The following is a 17542-nucleotide window of genomic DNA, read 5'->3' as shown; positions in this document are numbered from 1 at the left end:
GAGACAGGGTTTCTCTGTATAGATAGCTCTGGCTGTCCTGGTACTCACTTGGTAGACCAGGCTGGCCTTGAACTCAGGAATCTGCCTGCCTCTGCCTCCCGAGTGCTGGGATTAAAGGCCTGCGCCACCAGGCCCGGCGCTCACCACCATTCTTAATGAGCTCTGACTCCCTCTTCTGGAGTGTCTGAAGACTGCTACAGTGTACTTACATACATAATAAATAAATATTAAAGAAAAGAGAGAGAGAGATGGAGGCAAGTAAATATCTGAGTTTGAGGCTACCCTGGTCTGCAGAGTAAGTTTCAGGATGGCCTGGGCTACACAGAGAAACCCTGTTTTGAAAACTCCCAAAAAGCACTTGTTGGGTTCAATGCTCAGCACCGACACGGTGGCCCACAACCACCCATAACGACTGTTCCAGGGGATCCAGGCACACACATGATGCACAGACAGACATTCAGGCAAAACACCATACAGAAGATATGAAAATCCTTTTAAAATTACATATAGGGGGCTAGAGAGATGTCTCAACAGTTAAGAGCACTGACTGTTCTTCCAGAGGTCCTGAGTTCAATTCCCAGCAACCACATGTTGGCTCACAACCATCTGTAATGGGATCTGGTGGTCTCTTCTGGTATGTATGAAGACAAGGACAGTGTATTCATATATATATAATCTTTTTTTTAAAAAATCCATTAGATTAACCAGGCAGTGGTGGTGCACGCCTTTAATCCCAGCACTTGGGAGGCAGAGGCAGGTAGATCTCTGAGTTCGAGGCCAGCCTGGTCTACAGAGTGAGTTCCAGGACAGCCAGGGCAACACGGAGAAACCCTGTCTCTCTCAAAAAAAAAAAAAAAAAGTCCATTAGATTAAAAAAAAATTACATATAGGATTGTACAAGTGATGTGCATGTCTTTAATCTCAGCACTCAGGAGACAGGAGGCACATGGTTCTATGAGTTTGTGGCTACCCTGGCCAGACCCACAGTCTACAGAATGAATTCCAACAGCCAGTGCTACCCAGAGAAACCCTATCTAGAAATTAAACTAACAAAACAAAATTACATCTAGGCATAGGAGTAGGCCTATCCCAGTACTCAAAAGAGTGGCAGGAGGACGCCGTAATCTAGGCCTGTCGTATAAAGCTCAGAGCCAGCATTTCTATCCCAGACATGGGCACTGACACTCATTTCAACATTTGCAGAACATGGCCACTGTCCTGCCCCCGAACCCCCAACAAGCCCTCACCTCCTCCTCAACTGTGGCTGCAGTATCAGTGTCCCCCAGCCGACTCCTGCAGGGGAAGGCTCTCAGCACGGTCAGCACTGTGGGGTACCCAACAAGAAGCCATCAGTCCTGCCCCAGTTACGCCCTTGTCCACCCAGGCCCAATACCCACTCTGATTGTTGATGTCCCAGCGACCACCAAGGTAGCCCACGACCTCACTCCGAGTTAGGTGACAGTGGAAGTCCTGAGGACAAAATAGGGAAGGCTGGCTGAGGCTGCACTTCCTATTTCAATGCAGGAGTTAGCCTATGTGCATTTATCAAGCACCTACCATTTACCTAGGGATGTAATTCACTGGTGAGCATGTAGGCACCTAGCATGTGCAAAGGCTCTGGGGTCCATTCCTAAATGAGCACAGATTATTTACTAACAGTAAGCACTTACTGAGTACTTTCTGTATATCTCTTCAGTGTCCCTCACCCAGGTCAGTGAGTTCCTTGTTCCTAGACATGGAAGGTGACCAGGCAAATTGACTTTTAGTCACTTACCAAGAGGAACAGCACATTACTGGAAACGGCCACGTTGAATGGCTGGAACTTGTTGATGGCAGCAAAGGATGTTACTTCTACCAGAGTGTGGGGGTTCCTGGAGTAATCAGGAGAGTCCCAGGGCTTTAGGAACTCAGGCTCTTTCCCACCTCCACCTGTCCTAAGTACTCTCAGCAGCCAAGGAGTCCAGGCCCTGCCTTTGCTGGATCAAACCAACCAAGGGTTCCAGGGAAGCCAGGATCAGGGCAGATGGTGTAACTGACCTGGCAGAGTCTCGGCTGCCCAGCATGCAGTAACGGACGGGCACCCCGACTTTGTCCATACGCTTCCCTGGGGGTGTGGCCTCTGGAGAAAGAAATGGGGGGGTTGGGGAGGGAGAGGGGGAGAGAGAGGAGTGACCCTCTGCTCTCTTCTCTTCACATAAAAGCAAGGATGCCCAAGGGAGCAAGAGGAAGCAGAGCCAGCGAGATGGCTCAGCAGGGCTTGCAACCAAGTCTGATGACCTGAGTTTGATACCCAGACCCCACATGGTGGAAGAAGGGACCCAACTTTTGAAAGATGTTTTCTGATCTACATGCCCCATCACAATAAAAAGATAATACATGCCCTTAAGCCTAGCACTCAGAGGATGGATCTCTGTGAGTTCTGGGTCGGTCAGGGCTACAATGAGAACCTGTTTCGAAAGAAAGAAGGAAAGAAAGAGAGGAAGGAAGGAAGGAAGGAAGGAAGGAAGGAAGGAAGGAAGGAAGGAAGGAAGGAAGNAAGGAAGGAAGGAAACTGACCAGCAAAGAAAAGAAAGGAAGGCAGAGAGTGAAACTAGACTAGACGACTGTCAATCAGGATCAATCAGGATTCAGGATTCCCCAGGCCTAAGAAACATCAAAGCCAGCTTCCCACATCACAGTCCCCTCCTCTGCCCTGGCCCCTCACCTGGCTCCAAGGAACCCTTCCCAGGGGGTCTGTGGCCTTTGTCCTCTGATGAGACCCCAGCTAGCACATCATCTTCCTCCTCCTCCAACAGCAGTTCTTCCTCCTCCCCTTCACTGGTGGGACTCTGGTGGAGTGGAGTGTAGCAACAACATCAGCTGGGAGCTTCACACAGTACACCCTGTACAAATGTCACTCACTGGAGCCCAGGCTTGAGCCCGAGGTGCCATTGCCCGGACGGACCGCCAGAGGGCGACGGTGAGCAGAGGTGTCCGGGGTGCAGATTCTCCCCAAGCTTGGGATTCAGCCTGTCTTCTGGCTGTACTACTTCAGGCGAGACTATCTCTGAGCTGCCTCTCCCCCGAGAGTCTACCTACAGCAGTTCCCTCTGCCAATTGTATTCATGACTCCCACCTCCTTCAGGATCAAAGCCCAAGTCCTCGGCAGCCCAGGAGCCCCAGCTGGCTTGCCCCTCCCTGCCTCCCTCCTCCCGGTGCTCCATCTTGCTGAATCACATCAGACTGTGTCTTGCCCCACAGCATTGCACACCTCATCCCCGCAGCGCAAGGTGGAAGGCATGTACTTCCTACCTCATCGGCCACAGCTACGGGCATATGTAGCTGGTGCCGGCGGAGCCAGGCGGCCTTGTACTTGTCCAGCTTCTGGCCCTTGTACTTGACAGAGGCCCAGCCACAGCCGGACTTCTTGGCTGGGTTCACGAGCTTCTTGCAGTGTGTAGCCCAGGCGCTGGGTGAGTTGAAGACTTGTCCGGTTTCCTGCCATACGATCCTGCCATCCAGCTGCAGGTCCCCAGTAAACTTCCTGCCCTGCAGCGACAGAGGGGGCTGAAACACTCCTGTCCGAATGACTCCTAACTCCATGCTCCCTGAGGCTTGGTGTCCTTGTTCTTCACAGGAACGCCATCTTTCACACCAGTACTCCTGGCACTCCACACCCAGATGCACAACTTTAAAATTAAGCAATGGTGGGGCTGGTGAGATGGCTCAGTGGGTAAGAGCACCCGACTGCTCTTCCGAAGGTCCCGAGTTCAAATCCCAGCAACCACATGGTGGCTCACAATCATCCGAAACAAGATCTGACGCCCTCTTCTGGAGTGTCTGAAGACAGCTACAGTGTACTTACATATAATAAATAAATAAATCTTTAAAAAAAAAAAAAAAATTAAGCAATGGCAGCTAGAGCAGGCATAGCGGCCCAGGCCTGTCAGCCCAACTACTGGGGAAGCTGAGGCAGGAAGCACACTTCAGAGCCTGCTTGGAATAATCAATAAGACTGTTCCCAAGTGAGGGGTTGGTTGGGTGCAAGGTCAAGAGTTGACCCCCTGCTTAGAATCCCGCAGTGAGGGGGGTGGGGGCATAGTCAGGGGTAAAGGTCCCTTCCATTCTTGGTATCACAAAGGTTTTTGGGCGATCATTTTAAATAATAGTACACAGTTTTGAAGCCATGGTCTTCATAGAGAGTCTGGGAAGGAAGGCCTCATTTTACAGATGGGGAATCTGCTATCGCACAGATTGGTTGCCCGCGGACACACCCAGATGGCAGTGGTTAGGGCTATGTGGCATTGTGATTAACACGGTTCCTCAGGGCTTCGGTTTCTCTTTATACGCTAGCAGTGGAGGGCATGAACGGTCTCTGGGGGTCGCTCACCAGGTAGTAGATGGATAGCACCCCCTCACCGGGCTCCAGCAGCTCGTCTTTGAGCAGCACCCGAAGCGTGACCGCGCGCCTCGTGAGCGCGCCCCCTAAGGCCATCCCAGGCCCTGCCGTGCCGCCTCCGCTGCCACCGAGGCTGCCGCTGCGCCCTCCGCTACCCGCCCCGCGCTCGGGGTCCTCGGCCTCCGCGTCGTCCTCATCCTCCTCCGGCGCCTCCTCGGCCGTGGCCCCGGGAGACAGAGACTCGGGAGCTGCAGCGAGATAGCAACTGGCTGCAGAGGTTGCGTCCCGCTGCCCCGTCCCCGCCTGCGCGGACCATCCTACCTGCCATGGACGCTGTGTCCCGGCCCGGCCCAGCCTCCTCCGAGTGACCGGGCTCCTCCCCGCGCGGGGATACAGCAGCCTATTGGTTACTGAAAATGGGTGGGGAGGTTTTGGCCCGCCGCGGGCGGAGGGGACACGGAGCCCTTGGGTTGCGCTTGCACTGGAGTTGGAGCGATCCGGTGCAATTTGGCGAAACTAGGTTGGGGGAGACCTAGAGAAGGAAACAGGCCCAGGACCTTCTCACTCAGGGACTAGATAGAGATCCCATACTAGAGGCCACCAGCTACTAGGTTGCAACCTTGATCCCTAGGCAGGAGTGGCTCAGCTTTCAGGAAAGAGATGGAAACCTTAGGTCTTGGGCCTGCCTACGCGCAGGAAAGGAAATGCGGGAAGCCCCTGGAACACTAGGGAAACTGAAGCAGATGGTGAACTGGAAGAAAAAACAGACCCAGGACGCCTTCCCCCGCCCCCGATTCCCCGCGCTCAGGAGGACTAGACTCCCTTAGTGGGGCTGCATCCTGGAGCTCATGAGTCCCTCAGCTTACAGCAGCAATGAAGGAAGCTGCTAGTGAGGCTAGTGCGCTAGCTAAAGGCAGCGTCCTTCATGGTTGGGAGCAGGGGAAAAACAGGTTTGTAAGAAGTGTAGGGCCGCTTTAGGAAAGCAGCGGCGCGTTGTAGCTGGATCGAAAGAAAGCTCTGAGCCTGGCCAGCTTTAGTCTTTCTAGGGTTAACTCAGCCCAGTGCCGCAGTTCTCATCTGCCAATCACCAGGTACCTCCAGCATCCAATCAGCGACAAGGGATGGTTCCCACTCAGCCAATCGGCGCCCAAGCAGCGAGCGGGAAGGGGCGGTGTTACTACTGTAGGCGCCCAAGGCCCAGGGCCTTTGTTCCCATCCTGATTTGGCCTTCTTCACAGATTACCCCGACCCAGGGAGGTCTGGAAATCCGTGACAGGGACTAACCAGAGGTTGGGGTGGTCTCAAACGGCAGGAGGGTTTGTCCCACTGGAGAAAGAGGCAGGATGCTCTGGAAGGGTCCAAGTAATGAGAATCATTCTTCCCTTAGCCCAGGCCACCAGACTCTGGGCTCCATAGTTTACCGCTTCCAAGTCCCAGCTCAGTATGCAGGTCTAACCACCTCGTGACACGCAAAGCCTTGAGAGAGGCTCCAGGTTCTGCTCACTGGCCGTTTTCATCCTGTTTATCTTCCAACTTGGTCCCAAAGGGACCTTTCTATGATGTAACTACTGCCACATCCTACCCTTGCGCTACAACAGTCCGTGGCTCCTGGTTACTTTTTCTTTTCCTTCCTTCCACTTGCAGTGATCCTCGTGCTCAGCCTCCTCCTGCTTACGTCATGTTTGCATCCCCACACCTAGCTCCCCTGTGACCTTTGACACTTTGGAGCAACTACTGTGGCTTGACAATGTACAGAAACCTAAAGATAACATTGGTTGAAGATAAAGGGAGATTGTGCCACTCACAGCCACTATCTAGGTCTCCATCTCTACCCTCTTACCTGTGTAAAGTCCAGGTGCCCTAGCTGGGAACTGAAGAAAATGAGTTCACAATCTGTTTGTTCTGCCGTTGCCTTTTGAAAATAGCATCTCGCAGGGCACTGGTGGCGCGTGCCTTTAATCCCAGCACTTGTGAGGCAGAGGCAGGCGGATTTCTAAATTCAAGGCCAGCCTGGTCTATAGAGTGAGTTCCAGGACAGCCAGGGCTATATACAGAGAAACCCTGTCTCGAACCTCCGCCCCCTCCCCCCCCCCCCAAAAAAAAAGAAAGAAAAGAAAAAGAAAATATCATCTCAGACCACTCTAGACTCGTTACTATGTAACTAAGGCTGCTCTGGTCTCTACCTCCCAAGTTCTGGGAAAACCCAAGTGTACTACCATGCCTGGCCAAATTTACAATTACACACTGATCGATTGTACTGGAATTGACCTTAAAGCCTTACTCTAGCCAGGAGCCAGGTACACTACCACCATAAGCCAGGTGCCCAGGCCTTCTTTTGAGAGTTCTTAGTGAGGGGCTGGGGGCGTGGTCAGGGCCCCGCCTCAGCCTAGAATTTCCCAGTGAGGAGCTTGGAGCATGGTCAAGGCAGAACCTCCGGGCAGAATCATACTGAGAAGGGCTGTGTATTACCGACAGAGCGCTTACTCAGCATGTGCAAAGGGCTTGAGTTGCTTCTACAGCGACAAGGAGGAAAAAAAAGGTAGAAAGCTAAAGAAGCAAAATGACTCGGTTTGTTATAATTTTTCAAAGTAGCAAAAGCAGTGAATGTCAGACCTGCTGTCCCATACCTGTCTGTCATGTCAGGCCTGCTGTCCCGCACCTGTCTGTCACCTCAGCCCTTGAGAGGCTGAGGCAGAAAAATTTGGAGTTAAAAGTCAGCTTGGACTATGTATCTAGAGTCAACAAACAAAAATCAAAAACACTATCATCACAGGGCTGGAGAGATGGCTCAATGGTTAAGAGCACTGGCTGCTCTTCCAAAGGTCCGGAGTTCAATTCCCAGCAACCACATGGTGGCTCACAATCATCTGTAATGGGATCTGACACCCTCTTCTGGTGTGTCTGAGACAGTGAGTATATATATATATATATATATATATATATATATATATATATATGTGTGTGTGTCTGAGACAGTGAGTATATATGTATATATATGTGTGTGTGTGTGTGTGTGTGTATATATGTATAATATTTTTTAAAAACCCACCAAAACGGGGCTGATGAGATGGCTCAGCGGATAAGATGCAGAGTTCAAATCCCAGCAACCACATGGTGGTTCACAACCATCCTTAACAAGATCTGAGTCCCTCTTCTGGAGAGTCTGAAGACAGCTACAGTGTACTTACATATAATAATAAATAAATCTAAAAAAAAAAAAAAACCACCAAAACAAAACCTAGACATGGTGATGCACACCACACATAGCAATGCTCAGGAGACGGGAGGCTCAGACATTCAAGGTCATTCTCAGCTACTTAGTTGGAGGCCAGCAGGGCTATAGGAGACCATGTCTCAATGAAGCAAAAGAAAAAACTAAAATCAAATAACTGAAGTACTTAGATGTGAGTGCGATAAGGGCACTCTGGGCACACAGGCTGGGAATGAGTTCAGTGTAGGGGTTGGTGATGTGTACCAGTGGGAAAGGGCTCTTGGCACCAAACCTGATGACCTGAATTTAACCCCTGGGACCCAGGTGGCAGAGGGAGAGAATGCACCTCCTATGAACTGTCCCCTGACCTCCACACCCATACACACAGTAAATGTAACCAAAAAATAAATTGATCGATATATACATTGTGTTCAAACGGAACAGCACTGAGAGAGTCCCTCCTTCCCTGACTGACTGTAGGCTACTACTGTCATAGGTGTCAGCAACGTGTATCGATGATCCAGAGAAACTTCCTGCTGCATTCATTCCACCTGCCAAGCATTCCAGGTCTTGCCATTGTGCTCCTACTGCATATTTCTGTGATTTCCCTGTGTTGGTCTCTTGGCCGCCTTCCCTAACAGGTCTCTGTCTTTGCTTGGGACAGGAGCCCAGAGCTACCGGGATTTCCGCAGGATCCAGCCCCCGCCCAGCCCAGCACTGCCAGGGAGGGAGGTGACAGCTGACTGAGTTGAGGAAACTCCCCAGGAACCTGTTTATCCACTTCCTGGCCAGGCTGAGATTCCTACTGCAAGGACAGGGACCCAGGCTGGTCATGGCCTCGGCCCTGAGTCCACCCCGGGGCCCCAAGCTCAAAGGTACCCCACCTTCACACTACTATGAGAGCTTCCTGGAGAAAAAGGGACCCTGTGACCAGGTATGAAGAGCAAGCGGGGAGCTAGCAGTGTCGCTGTTCTGGGACAGCGACAAGAGCCTCTCTGAACCGAGGTCACCTCACAGACTATGGGCCCGGCAGGGGTGGGTGTGCATGACAGTGGGACAGCACCTAGTGGAGCGAGCATACACCACTGGCTGTGGAAGGTTTGGCTATCTGTCTGTCTCTGTGTCTCTTTCCACATCTGTCCTCTAATTTCATCCTTGTTGATCTGTCTGCCTGCCTGTCTGCCTTCCTGTCTGTCCACCTTTCTGCCTGGCTGCCTGACTGCTTGACTATAGGTTTCTTGATCTGTCTACCCAGCTGTCTCAATCTCTCTAACGTGGTCTCTCTTCCCACTCTTTGAACGTAAATAAACAGGACTAGAGACATCCTCCAGGAAATAAGGTGTCCTCCGATTCCGGAGCCTCCTCCTCCTCCTGGCCCAGAATTAACCCCAACCAAGGTTGCTTCCTCCTTTCCAAGGAGGAGGGTCGGGGTAGGTGGGCCAAGGTCAGGGCAGGTGACATGTGGAAAGATGGCACCTGACTGCAGCCACATAGGAGAGGGTTGTTTTGAGACTGGTTTTTGGACTATAACCCAGAAGGGCTTTAAAGTTGAAGCAATCTTCCTGCTTCCATTTCTCAAGTGTTGGATGACAGGCATGCTCTGCCACCATGCTCGGCCCTTATGCGTTTTCTGATGAATGCACCCCTCCACTTCTCCTAACTTTGTCCCTCAGGTCCCTCATCCACATCCCACATGTGTCCAGATAGAGCCTAACCATCAAGTCCTTTACAGGATTCATTCAAAGGATGGACAGATGGATGTGCATAGATGGATAGATGGATGGATGGGCAGACACGTGGGTGGATGGGTAGGTGGGTGAATTGGTGAGTGTATGTATGAATGGATGTAGGTGTAATGGGTGAGAGGGTGGATGGATGGATGGATGGATGGATGAGTGAGTGGATGTGTGGATGGATGGATGGATGGATGGATGGATGGATGAGTGAGTGGATGTGTGGATGGATGGATGGGTGGTTGGTAGATGGGTAAATGAGTAGATGGATGGATGGATGGATGAACAGATAGGTGAATGGATGAATAGTTGGATGGTGTTGTGGATTTAGTTTATTGCTTGTATTATGTTAATTGGGTTCCCAAATTACACAGGAATTTGCATGTCTGCAAGTGAGATGCTAATGGTCCCTGCCCCCAGCTGGTTCTAATTGGTAAATAAAATTGCTGGCAGCCAGTAGCTGGGCAGGAAGACAGAGGTGGGACTTTGAGGTTCCCAGGCAAGGATTGTGAAGGAAGAGGAGAATTGTTATTGTTGGAAGGAGAGAAGTGTAAGGCAGAGACACTGTTAACATGTAAGAATTGGGGATCGTGACCCACAAAGCCTGGGTCCAGAATGGAAAATAGGAATTAGTAAGTAATAATTCAGAAATATTGGAGGGGAGAGTGTGTTAGCAATGGGGAGATTTGGAAGTGCCCAGCCATTGCGTTGTTTAAGGCACAAGGTTATATTAAAATAGACGGCTGTGTGTGTGTGTGTGTGTGTGTGTTTGTGTTTGTGTTTCAGTTGTGAATCCAAAACATTTGGGCAGGTATCGAGGAGCACATGCACACCCACCAGGGAGTTTAGAGCAGATTAACATATTATAGCTCTAGATGAGTAGATGGATGGACCTCTACAAGAAATGTTAACCTTCTGAAGAAAGAGACAAAGACATCCTTCGCTGAAATTAAAATAACTATTCACACCAATGGAAACACTGGATAGCCAAAATGTTCCTCAACAACTGACAAAATGCTAGACTGATCACTGTCCCAGACCTTAAGATACATAAGTACAAGATACATAAGATGGATGGATGGATAGATAGATGGATGGATGGATGAGCAGATGGATGGATGGATGGATGGATGGATGAGCAGATGGGATGGGTTGATGGGTTGATGGGAAGGCAGGTGGATATGTGAGTGTGTAGATGTGTTTGTAGATGGCATATACCATTAATCCAGTTAGGCCAGCTTCTTCCTCCAACACCTGTCTCTCCAGATTGTGGAGTGCTTTGTGACTCTATCTCATTATGAGTCTCTTTGTCTTCTCCTTTATTAAATGTCCAGGCTCACTTCCATGCTGGACAAATGTCACTAGCCGTACCCCAGAGCATAGTCTCTTAGACAACAGGAGCTGCCCAGGCTGGACAATGGGCAGGGAGGTCCTCAGTGAGCATGCACTTTCAGGGGTTGGAACTCAGTCATTCCCTGCTCACCTTGCATGATGGAGCCCAGGGGTCCATGCCCTGGATGACAGAGATGGGCTATGGCGGTTTATGCCCATCATACCAGCACTTGAGAGGATCAGGAGTGCAAGGGTATTCTGTGCTACATGGGAAGGTGTCAAGGAAAAGAAAAAACCTAAATGAGAGGAAATACAGCCCCTGCTGAAGTAGCTTCACACAGTGTGGAAGGAGCATGCTGGGCAAAGGTGCTGCCGCAGGAAAGGTTATATATAGTGTGCATACACCACCTCAGCTTTCTCCCTTCTTCTCCGGCCCCCAGGATTACAGGAAGTTCTGGGCAGGCCTCCAGGGTTTAGCCATCTGTTTCTACAACAGCAATCGGGACTTGCAGGTGAGGAAGGGGATGTGGGCTCAGGGTCTGATGGATCCTTACCTAGGTGGGTGGAGATCTGGGATTACGTCAGCAAGGGGGTGGCCTTATCATCCTAGAGACCTGAGAGAACCACAAGCTGGGTACTCACACACTCCTGTTCCTCTGGGCCAGCCCCTGGAAAAGCTGGACCTGAGGCTGTTTTCAAAGCTCAAAGATGAGGCTCTGCTGGGAAGCTCATGTGACACTGCCTATCACTTCAGCCTGGTTCTCCGGGACCAGGAGGTGAAATTCAAGGTAAGTAAGAAGGGGATAATCCTCCCTCCACTCCAACATTCACAACAAAACCATGGAGTCACACAACGTCCCCCTCTGGGCTCCTCTTACTCTACAAGTCACTGGGCCTCTCTGTGGCTCTAGATGCCTTTGAAGGGGCCGGTCTGCATAAAGACACAGATGGGGGCTGGAGAGATGGTCCTGAGTTCAAATCCCAGCAACCACACGGTGACTCACAACCATCTGTAATGAGATCTGATGCCCTCTTCTGGTGTGTTCTCCTCCTCCTCCTCGTCCTCGTCCTTGTCCTCCTCCTCCTCCTCCTCCTCCTCCTCCTTCTTCTTCTTCTTCTTCTTCTCTTTTGAGACAGAGTTTCTCTGTGTAGCCCTGGCTGTCCTGGAACTCACTCTGTAGACCAGGCTGGCCTTGAACTCAGAAATCTGTCTGCCTCTGCCTCCCAAGCACTGGGATTAAAGGCGTGCGCCACCAATGCCTGTCTACATCCATCTTTCTTAAAATAAACTCTTTCCCTCTCTCTCTAGGTGGAGAGCTTGGAGTCTTGTGAGATGTGGAAAGGGTTTATCTTGACTGTGGTGGAGGTAAAGTCAGCTTTTACTTCTCTGTTACTTATTTTTGTTACCACAAAATCATTGGCACAAGCATCTTAAGGAAGGGAGGGTTTATTCTTGGTTTGAAGGCAGGAGGATGGCTTCACAGGGAGCAGAGCAAGTGCGATGAGTTGTCAGTCAGGTCACTTGGCTGTTCAGTTTGGGCTCCCTACCCACAGGATGGTTCTCAGAGTGTGGCTTCCCACTTCAATCAGTGAAAACTAGAAGACCTCTCATGGGTGTGCCCAGAAGTCTGTTTCCATGGTGACCTGCAATTTCATTGAGTGAACAATTGAGATAAACCATTAGAATCTCTGTCCCGTGTCCCCATCAATTCAGAGTGTACAAGTCACTCTCAGTCTGGAAGCTCACAGCCTGAAGCCAGACCAGGAAACTAAAACTTTTCATTTAATTTTTAAATTGTTTTAATTTTTAGATCGTGTGTGTGCGCGCGCGCGTGCGTGTGTGTGTGTGTGTGTGTGTGTGTGTGTGTGTGTGTGTGTACATGAGTGCAGTGCTCTCGGGGGCCAGAAGAGGGTGCTGGATCCCCTGGAGCAATAGTTATTACAGGAGTTTGAGAGCTGTTGAGTGGTAGGTGTTAGAAACAGAACTCCAGTCCTCTGCATGGCTATGCCTGAGCTCCGGTTCCTTGTTCTATTTTTGAGATAGGGTCTTCTGTAGCCCAGGTAGTCCTGAAACTTTTTATATAGATGAGAGTGACTTCCCTCCTCCGCCCCCACCTCCTGAGTGCTGGGGTAACAGGTGTGCATCACCACACACAGTTTAAAACTTCAATTTTTTTCTCCCTGGCTCCTCGATGAACCTGAGTTGCCTAGCACTAGGAGCAAGGTTCTAGCTAGCACCTTTTGAACCGGCTTCGGGGTCTGTCTCTGAGTGCCTACATATCTGTGTGCTGTGAGGTGCCCGGTAGTGCTGGGCACAGAGGGACTTCTCTCTGGCTACACATGCCGGCCTCAGTTTACCTTTTGGGTCCCCACTCATGCATTCTCTACCTGGATCATCCTTCAGCTCCGTGTCCCATCTAACCTGACCCTGCTGCCCGGACACCTGTACATGATGTCCGAGGTCCTGGCCAAAGAGGAGGTACGGAGGGCAGCTGAGGTGCCCTGGTGAGTGCTGGCCGCCTGTGGGGTGGGCAAGGAACCCACTCTAGAGCAGGGTCTTTCTGAGGGCCTGGGGAGGGGGGGTGACAGGGCTGCATTCAAGAGAAGGGCGGGGCTTTTGTCTTGGGCGGTGCCTCAGTTTAGAAGGGAAACCTAGGATCAGAGTGGAGACCAGGTTTCTGAGTAGGCGGGACCTATGCCGAGGGGCGGGGTCTCGCTGGGGGCGAGGCCGGGGGGGGGGGCGGTGGCCCGGCGTGTGACCTCTGAGACCTAGTACAGTGTGAGCCTGCGTGACTCTCTGCATCTCCCGTGTGCAATCGCCCAGGTGCTTTCTTCAGGTGAGCAGGCTGGAGGCACAGCTGCTCCTGGAGCGCTACCCGGAGTGCGGGAACCTGCTTCTGCGGCCTGGCGGGGATGGCAAGGACAGTGTGTCGGTCACCACCCGGCAGATTCTCAATGGGTGCGCATGCCGGACCTAGTATGGGGGCCCTAGCTGGGGGTTTAGTAGCCAGAGGCTGCCGGGAAAGTGGTTAGTCCGGGCCCGGGCCATAACTTGGGATGAGGTTACGACTAGGGGTGCACCTCCAAAGGCGGGGTCATGCCTAAGGGTAGGGTTTCTGCAAGGTGGCTCTCATATGGGGCGGGGTCTCGTGGGGCATGGCCATAACTGGGCGGGCCTAGAGGCGGGACCATGGCTACAGGCGGGGTCTTGAGGTTAGCCTCATAGGGGGCTGGTTTCCTGGGGTGGGCACTGTGGCATCCCAGCTACCCAATTGTCCACTTCTGTTCAGATCTCCCGTGGTCAAACACTACAAAGTGAAACGGGCAGGTTCTAAGTATGTGATCGACGTAGAAGACCCGGTGAGTTTTGGGGTGTCCTTGGCTCTGTCTTCCTTCTGCCCCTCCTTGACCGACCATCTTCTCTCGCCCAGTTTTCCTGCCCCTCCCTGGAAGCTGTGGTCAACTATTTTGTGACGCACACCAAGAGGGCGCTGGTCCCCTTCTTGTTGGATGAGGACTATGAGAAGGTTCTAGGTGTGTGCGATGTGGGACTGCCAGGCTTGGACAGGGATACTCTCTGGGGGGAGGGGGGGCTAGCTCCGGGCCTCCAGGCTGCCTCCAGGCTGCCCGCCCTCTCTGTTCCAGGCTTCGTGGACTCGGATCGGGAGAATGGCGAGAGTGCATGGACTGTGCCCTCCTCCCGAGGCTCAGGTGACTCCCCTTCCCTATGACCACTGCAGGACCTGGGATCCACACCCCAAAGGCTCTGGTTTTTTTGTTTTGTTTTGAGGCAGGGTTTCTCTGTGTAGCCCTGGCTGCCCTGGAACTTACTCTATAGACCAGGTTGACCTTGAACTCACAGATCCATCTGCCTCTGCTTCCTAGGTGTAAGGATCAAAGTGTGCCACCCCACCTGTTTTGTTTTGTTTTGTTTTTTGTTTTTGATAGGCTCTCATGTACTCTCATGGAGCCATGGAGTCAGATGACAGGCATCAGCTCCTCCACTGAAATCCTAAGGATTTTTTTTTTAAAGATTTATTTATTTATTATATGTAAGTACACTGTAGCTGTCTTCAGACACTCCAGAAGAGGGAATCAGATCTTGTTAAGGATGGTTGTGAGCCACCATGTGGTTGCTGGGATTTGAACTCTGCACCTTTGGAAGAGTAGTCGGGTGCTCTTACCCACTGAGCCATCTCACCAGCCCCCGATCCTAAGGATTTTATTTTTTTTATTTTTTTATCATCATTATTATCATCATCATTCGTTTTTGAGACTCTGGCTATCTGGAAATCACAGAGATCTACCTGCCTCTGCTTCCTGAGTGCTGGAACTAATGGTCTGGCTCTAAAGGATTTTATTAATAGAGATGGTTAAAGGAGAGAGACCTGGGGTGGGAGCTAGGCAGGAAGGGGATTCGAGGTCTCATTTACCAACTAAGAGGAAGATGCAGCCTGCCTTGCTGGGCTCTGAGGGGAGTGCAGCATGGTCCTCCCGAGCTCACATGGATTTGGATGCTATGCTTTTGAGGTGTGTGTCCATGTCAAAGGTTCTATACACCTCTGTATATTCATGTCTTTTTAAAAATATAATTTAGCCGGGCCTGGTGGCGCAGGCCTTCAATCCCAGCACTCGGGAGGCAGAGGCAGGNGGATTTCTGAGTTCGAGGCCAGCCTGGTCTACCAAGTGAGTTCCAGGACAGCCAGGGCTATACAGAGAAACCCTGTCTCGAAAAAAACAAAATAAATAAATAAATAAATAAATAAATAAAAATATAATTTATTTATTTTTGTTTTATGTGCATTGGTGTTTTGCCTGCCTACATGTCTGTGTGAAGGTGTCAGATCTTAGAGCTACAGACAGTTGTGAGTTGCCATGTAGGTGCTGGGATTTGAACCCTTGGACTTCTGGAAGAGCAATCAGTGCCCTCAACTGCTGAGCCAGCTCTCCAGCCCATTATACAGGTCTTAGTTTCATTGCTGTGAAGAGACACAACGACTATGGCAACTCTTATCAAGAAAAAGCAGGGGCTGGAGAGATGGTTCAGTGGTAAGAGCACTGACTGCTCTTCCAGAGGCCCTGAGTTCAATTCCCAGCAACCACATGGTGGCTCATATGGGACCTGATGCCCTCTTCTGGTGTAACTGAAGACAGTTACAGTGTACTCATATATACATAAAATAAGTAAATAAATCTTTTTATTCTGTTTTTATTTTATTTTATTTTTTTGATTTTTTTGAGACAGGGTTTCTCAGTATAACCCTGGCTGCCCTGGAACTCACTTTGTAGACCAGGCTGGCCTCGAACTCAGAAATCTGCCTACCTCTGCCTCCCAAGTGCTGGACTTAAAGGCGTGTGCCATCACCGCCCAGCAAATAAATAAATCTTACAAAATAAATAAATAAATAAGTAATGAAAAGTAATTGTGGGTGGCTTACAGGTCAGAGATTTAGTTATCATTGTGGTCATCATGGCAGGAAGTGTGGCTGTGTGCAGAGACATGGTGCTGGAGGAGGGGAGAGTTCTACATCTTGATCTACAGGTGGCAAGAGATGTGCCACACTAGGCATAGCCTAGGAGACCTCAAAGCTTGTTCCCCCACAGTGACACACTTCCCCCAACAAGGCCACACCTATTCCAACAAGGCCTAATAATGCTACTCCCTATGGGCCAAGCATTCAAACATGAATCTGGGGTGGGGGCATACCACCATAATACACATATACGTATACACTCGTACCTGTCTAAAGCTGAGGTCCCATATGCATTCCAGAGTGCAGACACATTGTGATTGGCAGGTGGGCATACTTGTTTATCTCAGTAGGTACTCCCTAAGGGGTATGTATCACATAGGCTCTAAAAGTGACTCTGTTTCTCATCAGGCCCTGCCCTCCCTGCTAATGTCCCAAAGCCACTCCCACCTGTACCTGTGTCTGTGCCCAGCCAGGAAGACAAGTTGCCTCAACTACCTCCCCTGCCTCAGCTCCCAGACCAGGATGAGAACTACGTGACTCCCATTGAAGACTCCCCAGCAGCCGAATACATGAACCAGGATGGTAAGCCCAGGTTGGGCCGCCAACACCGGAGTTGGGAGAGATAGGTAGCACCCTGTGACATCTCTCTCTCTTGTCCATGCAGTGTCTCTCTCCAGTCAGGCAGTCCTCCTGAAGCCCAAGAAGCCGGCAAGGCTCCCAGCAAAACCTCCAAAGCCACAAGTTGTGCCTAAGCCAGGTAGGGCTCTATTCTCCCCACTTCCTCCTCTGTGACATTGGCCTTGGACCTCATCCACCTCTTTCTGCAGATCTCAAAGCCATCACCAGCGTGTGGACCAGGAAGCTAGGTGGAAGCTCGCCCCAGTCTCTCTCCCTTGTGACAAGTAAGCAGACTTTGGGGGCTTAGATGCGTGGTGGGCAGGCCCCAGGGTTTGGGGCACAGCCCAAGGTGCCCTAGCTAAGTCTGGACTCCTACCCACCAGAACTTGGGGATATCACCGCTGAGCTGGAAGAGAAACTACAGAAGAGGAGGGCACTGGAACACTGATCCAGGCTCCCAGGGATCAGTGGGCTATCTCTGGGTACAATAGTCTTCCAGCTCTATCCTCACTCGGGGGTAGGACATAGCCAGCTTGGTGCAAAATGTCCTCCCTCAAGTAAATCAGGGAGACCCCTGGGAATTTGGGGGTTACCCTGAACTGTATAGTGAATTCCACAGTAGCTTGGGCTACAGAGTGAGACCTTGTTTAATAAAGCTAAACCCAAACCCAAAATGCCACGTGGCCGTAGGATTGTGTCTAGCTTGGCATCTGAGACTGGGGGGTGAGGGGCTTGTCAGGTGTTGCCCCCCAAGCTGGCCATTTTGACACCTGTCCAAAATGAAAGCCTGTTTCTC

The 17542-nt window shown here is 51.0% G+C and overlaps 2 protein-coding genes across 4 annotated transcripts in view; one reads left to right on the top strand and one right to left on the bottom strand.

Annotated features, from left to right (window-relative positions):
* The window catches only part of Mpnd (MPN domain containing), a 7714-nt gene extending 2904 nt beyond the window's left edge, over window positions 1-4810 (bottom strand). Inside the window, exons 1-8 of one of the 2 annotated variants that reach the window (XM_029531233.1) lie at window positions 4700-4810; window positions 4370-4626; window positions 3292-3528; window positions 2705-2828; window positions 2038-2119; window positions 1775-1871; window positions 1398-1470; window positions 1248-1324 (exon numbers count right to left, since the gene is read on the bottom strand). In XM_029531233.1, coding sequence (XP_029387093.1) covers window positions 1248-1324; window positions 1398-1470; window positions 1775-1871; window positions 2038-2119; window positions 2705-2828; window positions 3292-3528; window positions 4370-4626; window positions 4700-4706 — 954 coding nt within the window. In that variant the 5' untranslated portion in view covers window positions 4707-4810. The remainder of the gene's footprint in view (window positions 1-1247; window positions 1325-1397; window positions 1471-1774; window positions 1872-2037; window positions 2120-2704; window positions 2829-3291; window positions 3529-4369; window positions 4627-4699) is intronic. The other variant, XM_021217771.1, reaches the window with a different exon arrangement.
* A 3542-nt stretch (window positions 4811-8352) lies between these two features.
* Stap2 (signal transducing adaptor family member 2) lies at window positions 8353-17421 on the top strand. 2 transcript variants are annotated; one of them, XM_021218330.2, is made up of 13 exons: window positions 8374-8523; window positions 11095-11166; window positions 11320-11442; window positions 11964-12020; window positions 13059-13159; window positions 13479-13613; window positions 13945-14014; window positions 14086-14188; window positions 14300-14365; window positions 16537-16710; window positions 16793-16885; window positions 16956-17030; window positions 17130-17415. In XM_021218330.2, exons 1-13 carry the CDS (start codon window positions 8422-8424, stop codon window positions 17192-17194), a joined length of 1236 nt encoding a protein of 411 aa, XP_021073989.1. In that variant the 5' UTR covers window positions 8374-8421; the 3' UTR covers window positions 17195-17415. The 2 variants fall into 2 exon arrangements, with proteins under 2 accessions (XP_021073988.1, XP_021073989.1); XM_021218329.1 differs by having other exon boundaries at window positions 8353-8523; window positions 14086-14365; window positions 17130-17421.
* The last annotated feature ends 121 nt before the right edge of the window (window positions 17422-17542 follow it).

Source organism: Mus pahari, chromosome 18, assembly GCF_900095145.1.
Source record: "Mus pahari chromosome 18, PAHARI_EIJ_v1.1, whole genome shotgun sequence".
Lineage (NCBI taxonomy): Eukaryota > Metazoa > Chordata > Mammalia > Rodentia > Muridae > Mus > Mus pahari.
This window is presented reverse-complemented; position numbering and strand designations above follow the sequence as displayed.

Bases quoted from the DNA above. Each gene is read 5' to 3' on its own strand.
- Stap2 (XM_021218329.1), top strand. From the start codon at position 8,422: ATGGCCTCGGCCCTGAGTCCACCCCGGGGCCCCAAGCTCAAAGGTACC. The intron at 11,167-11,319 runs GTGAGGAAGGGG...CCTCTGGGCCAG, and splicing joins ACAGCAATCGGGACTTGCAG to CCCCTGGAAAAGCTGGACCT. The intron at 16,711-16,792 runs GTAAGCCCAGGT...TTGTCCATGCAG, and splicing joins CGAATACATGAACCAGGATG to TGTCTCTCTCCAGTCAGGCA.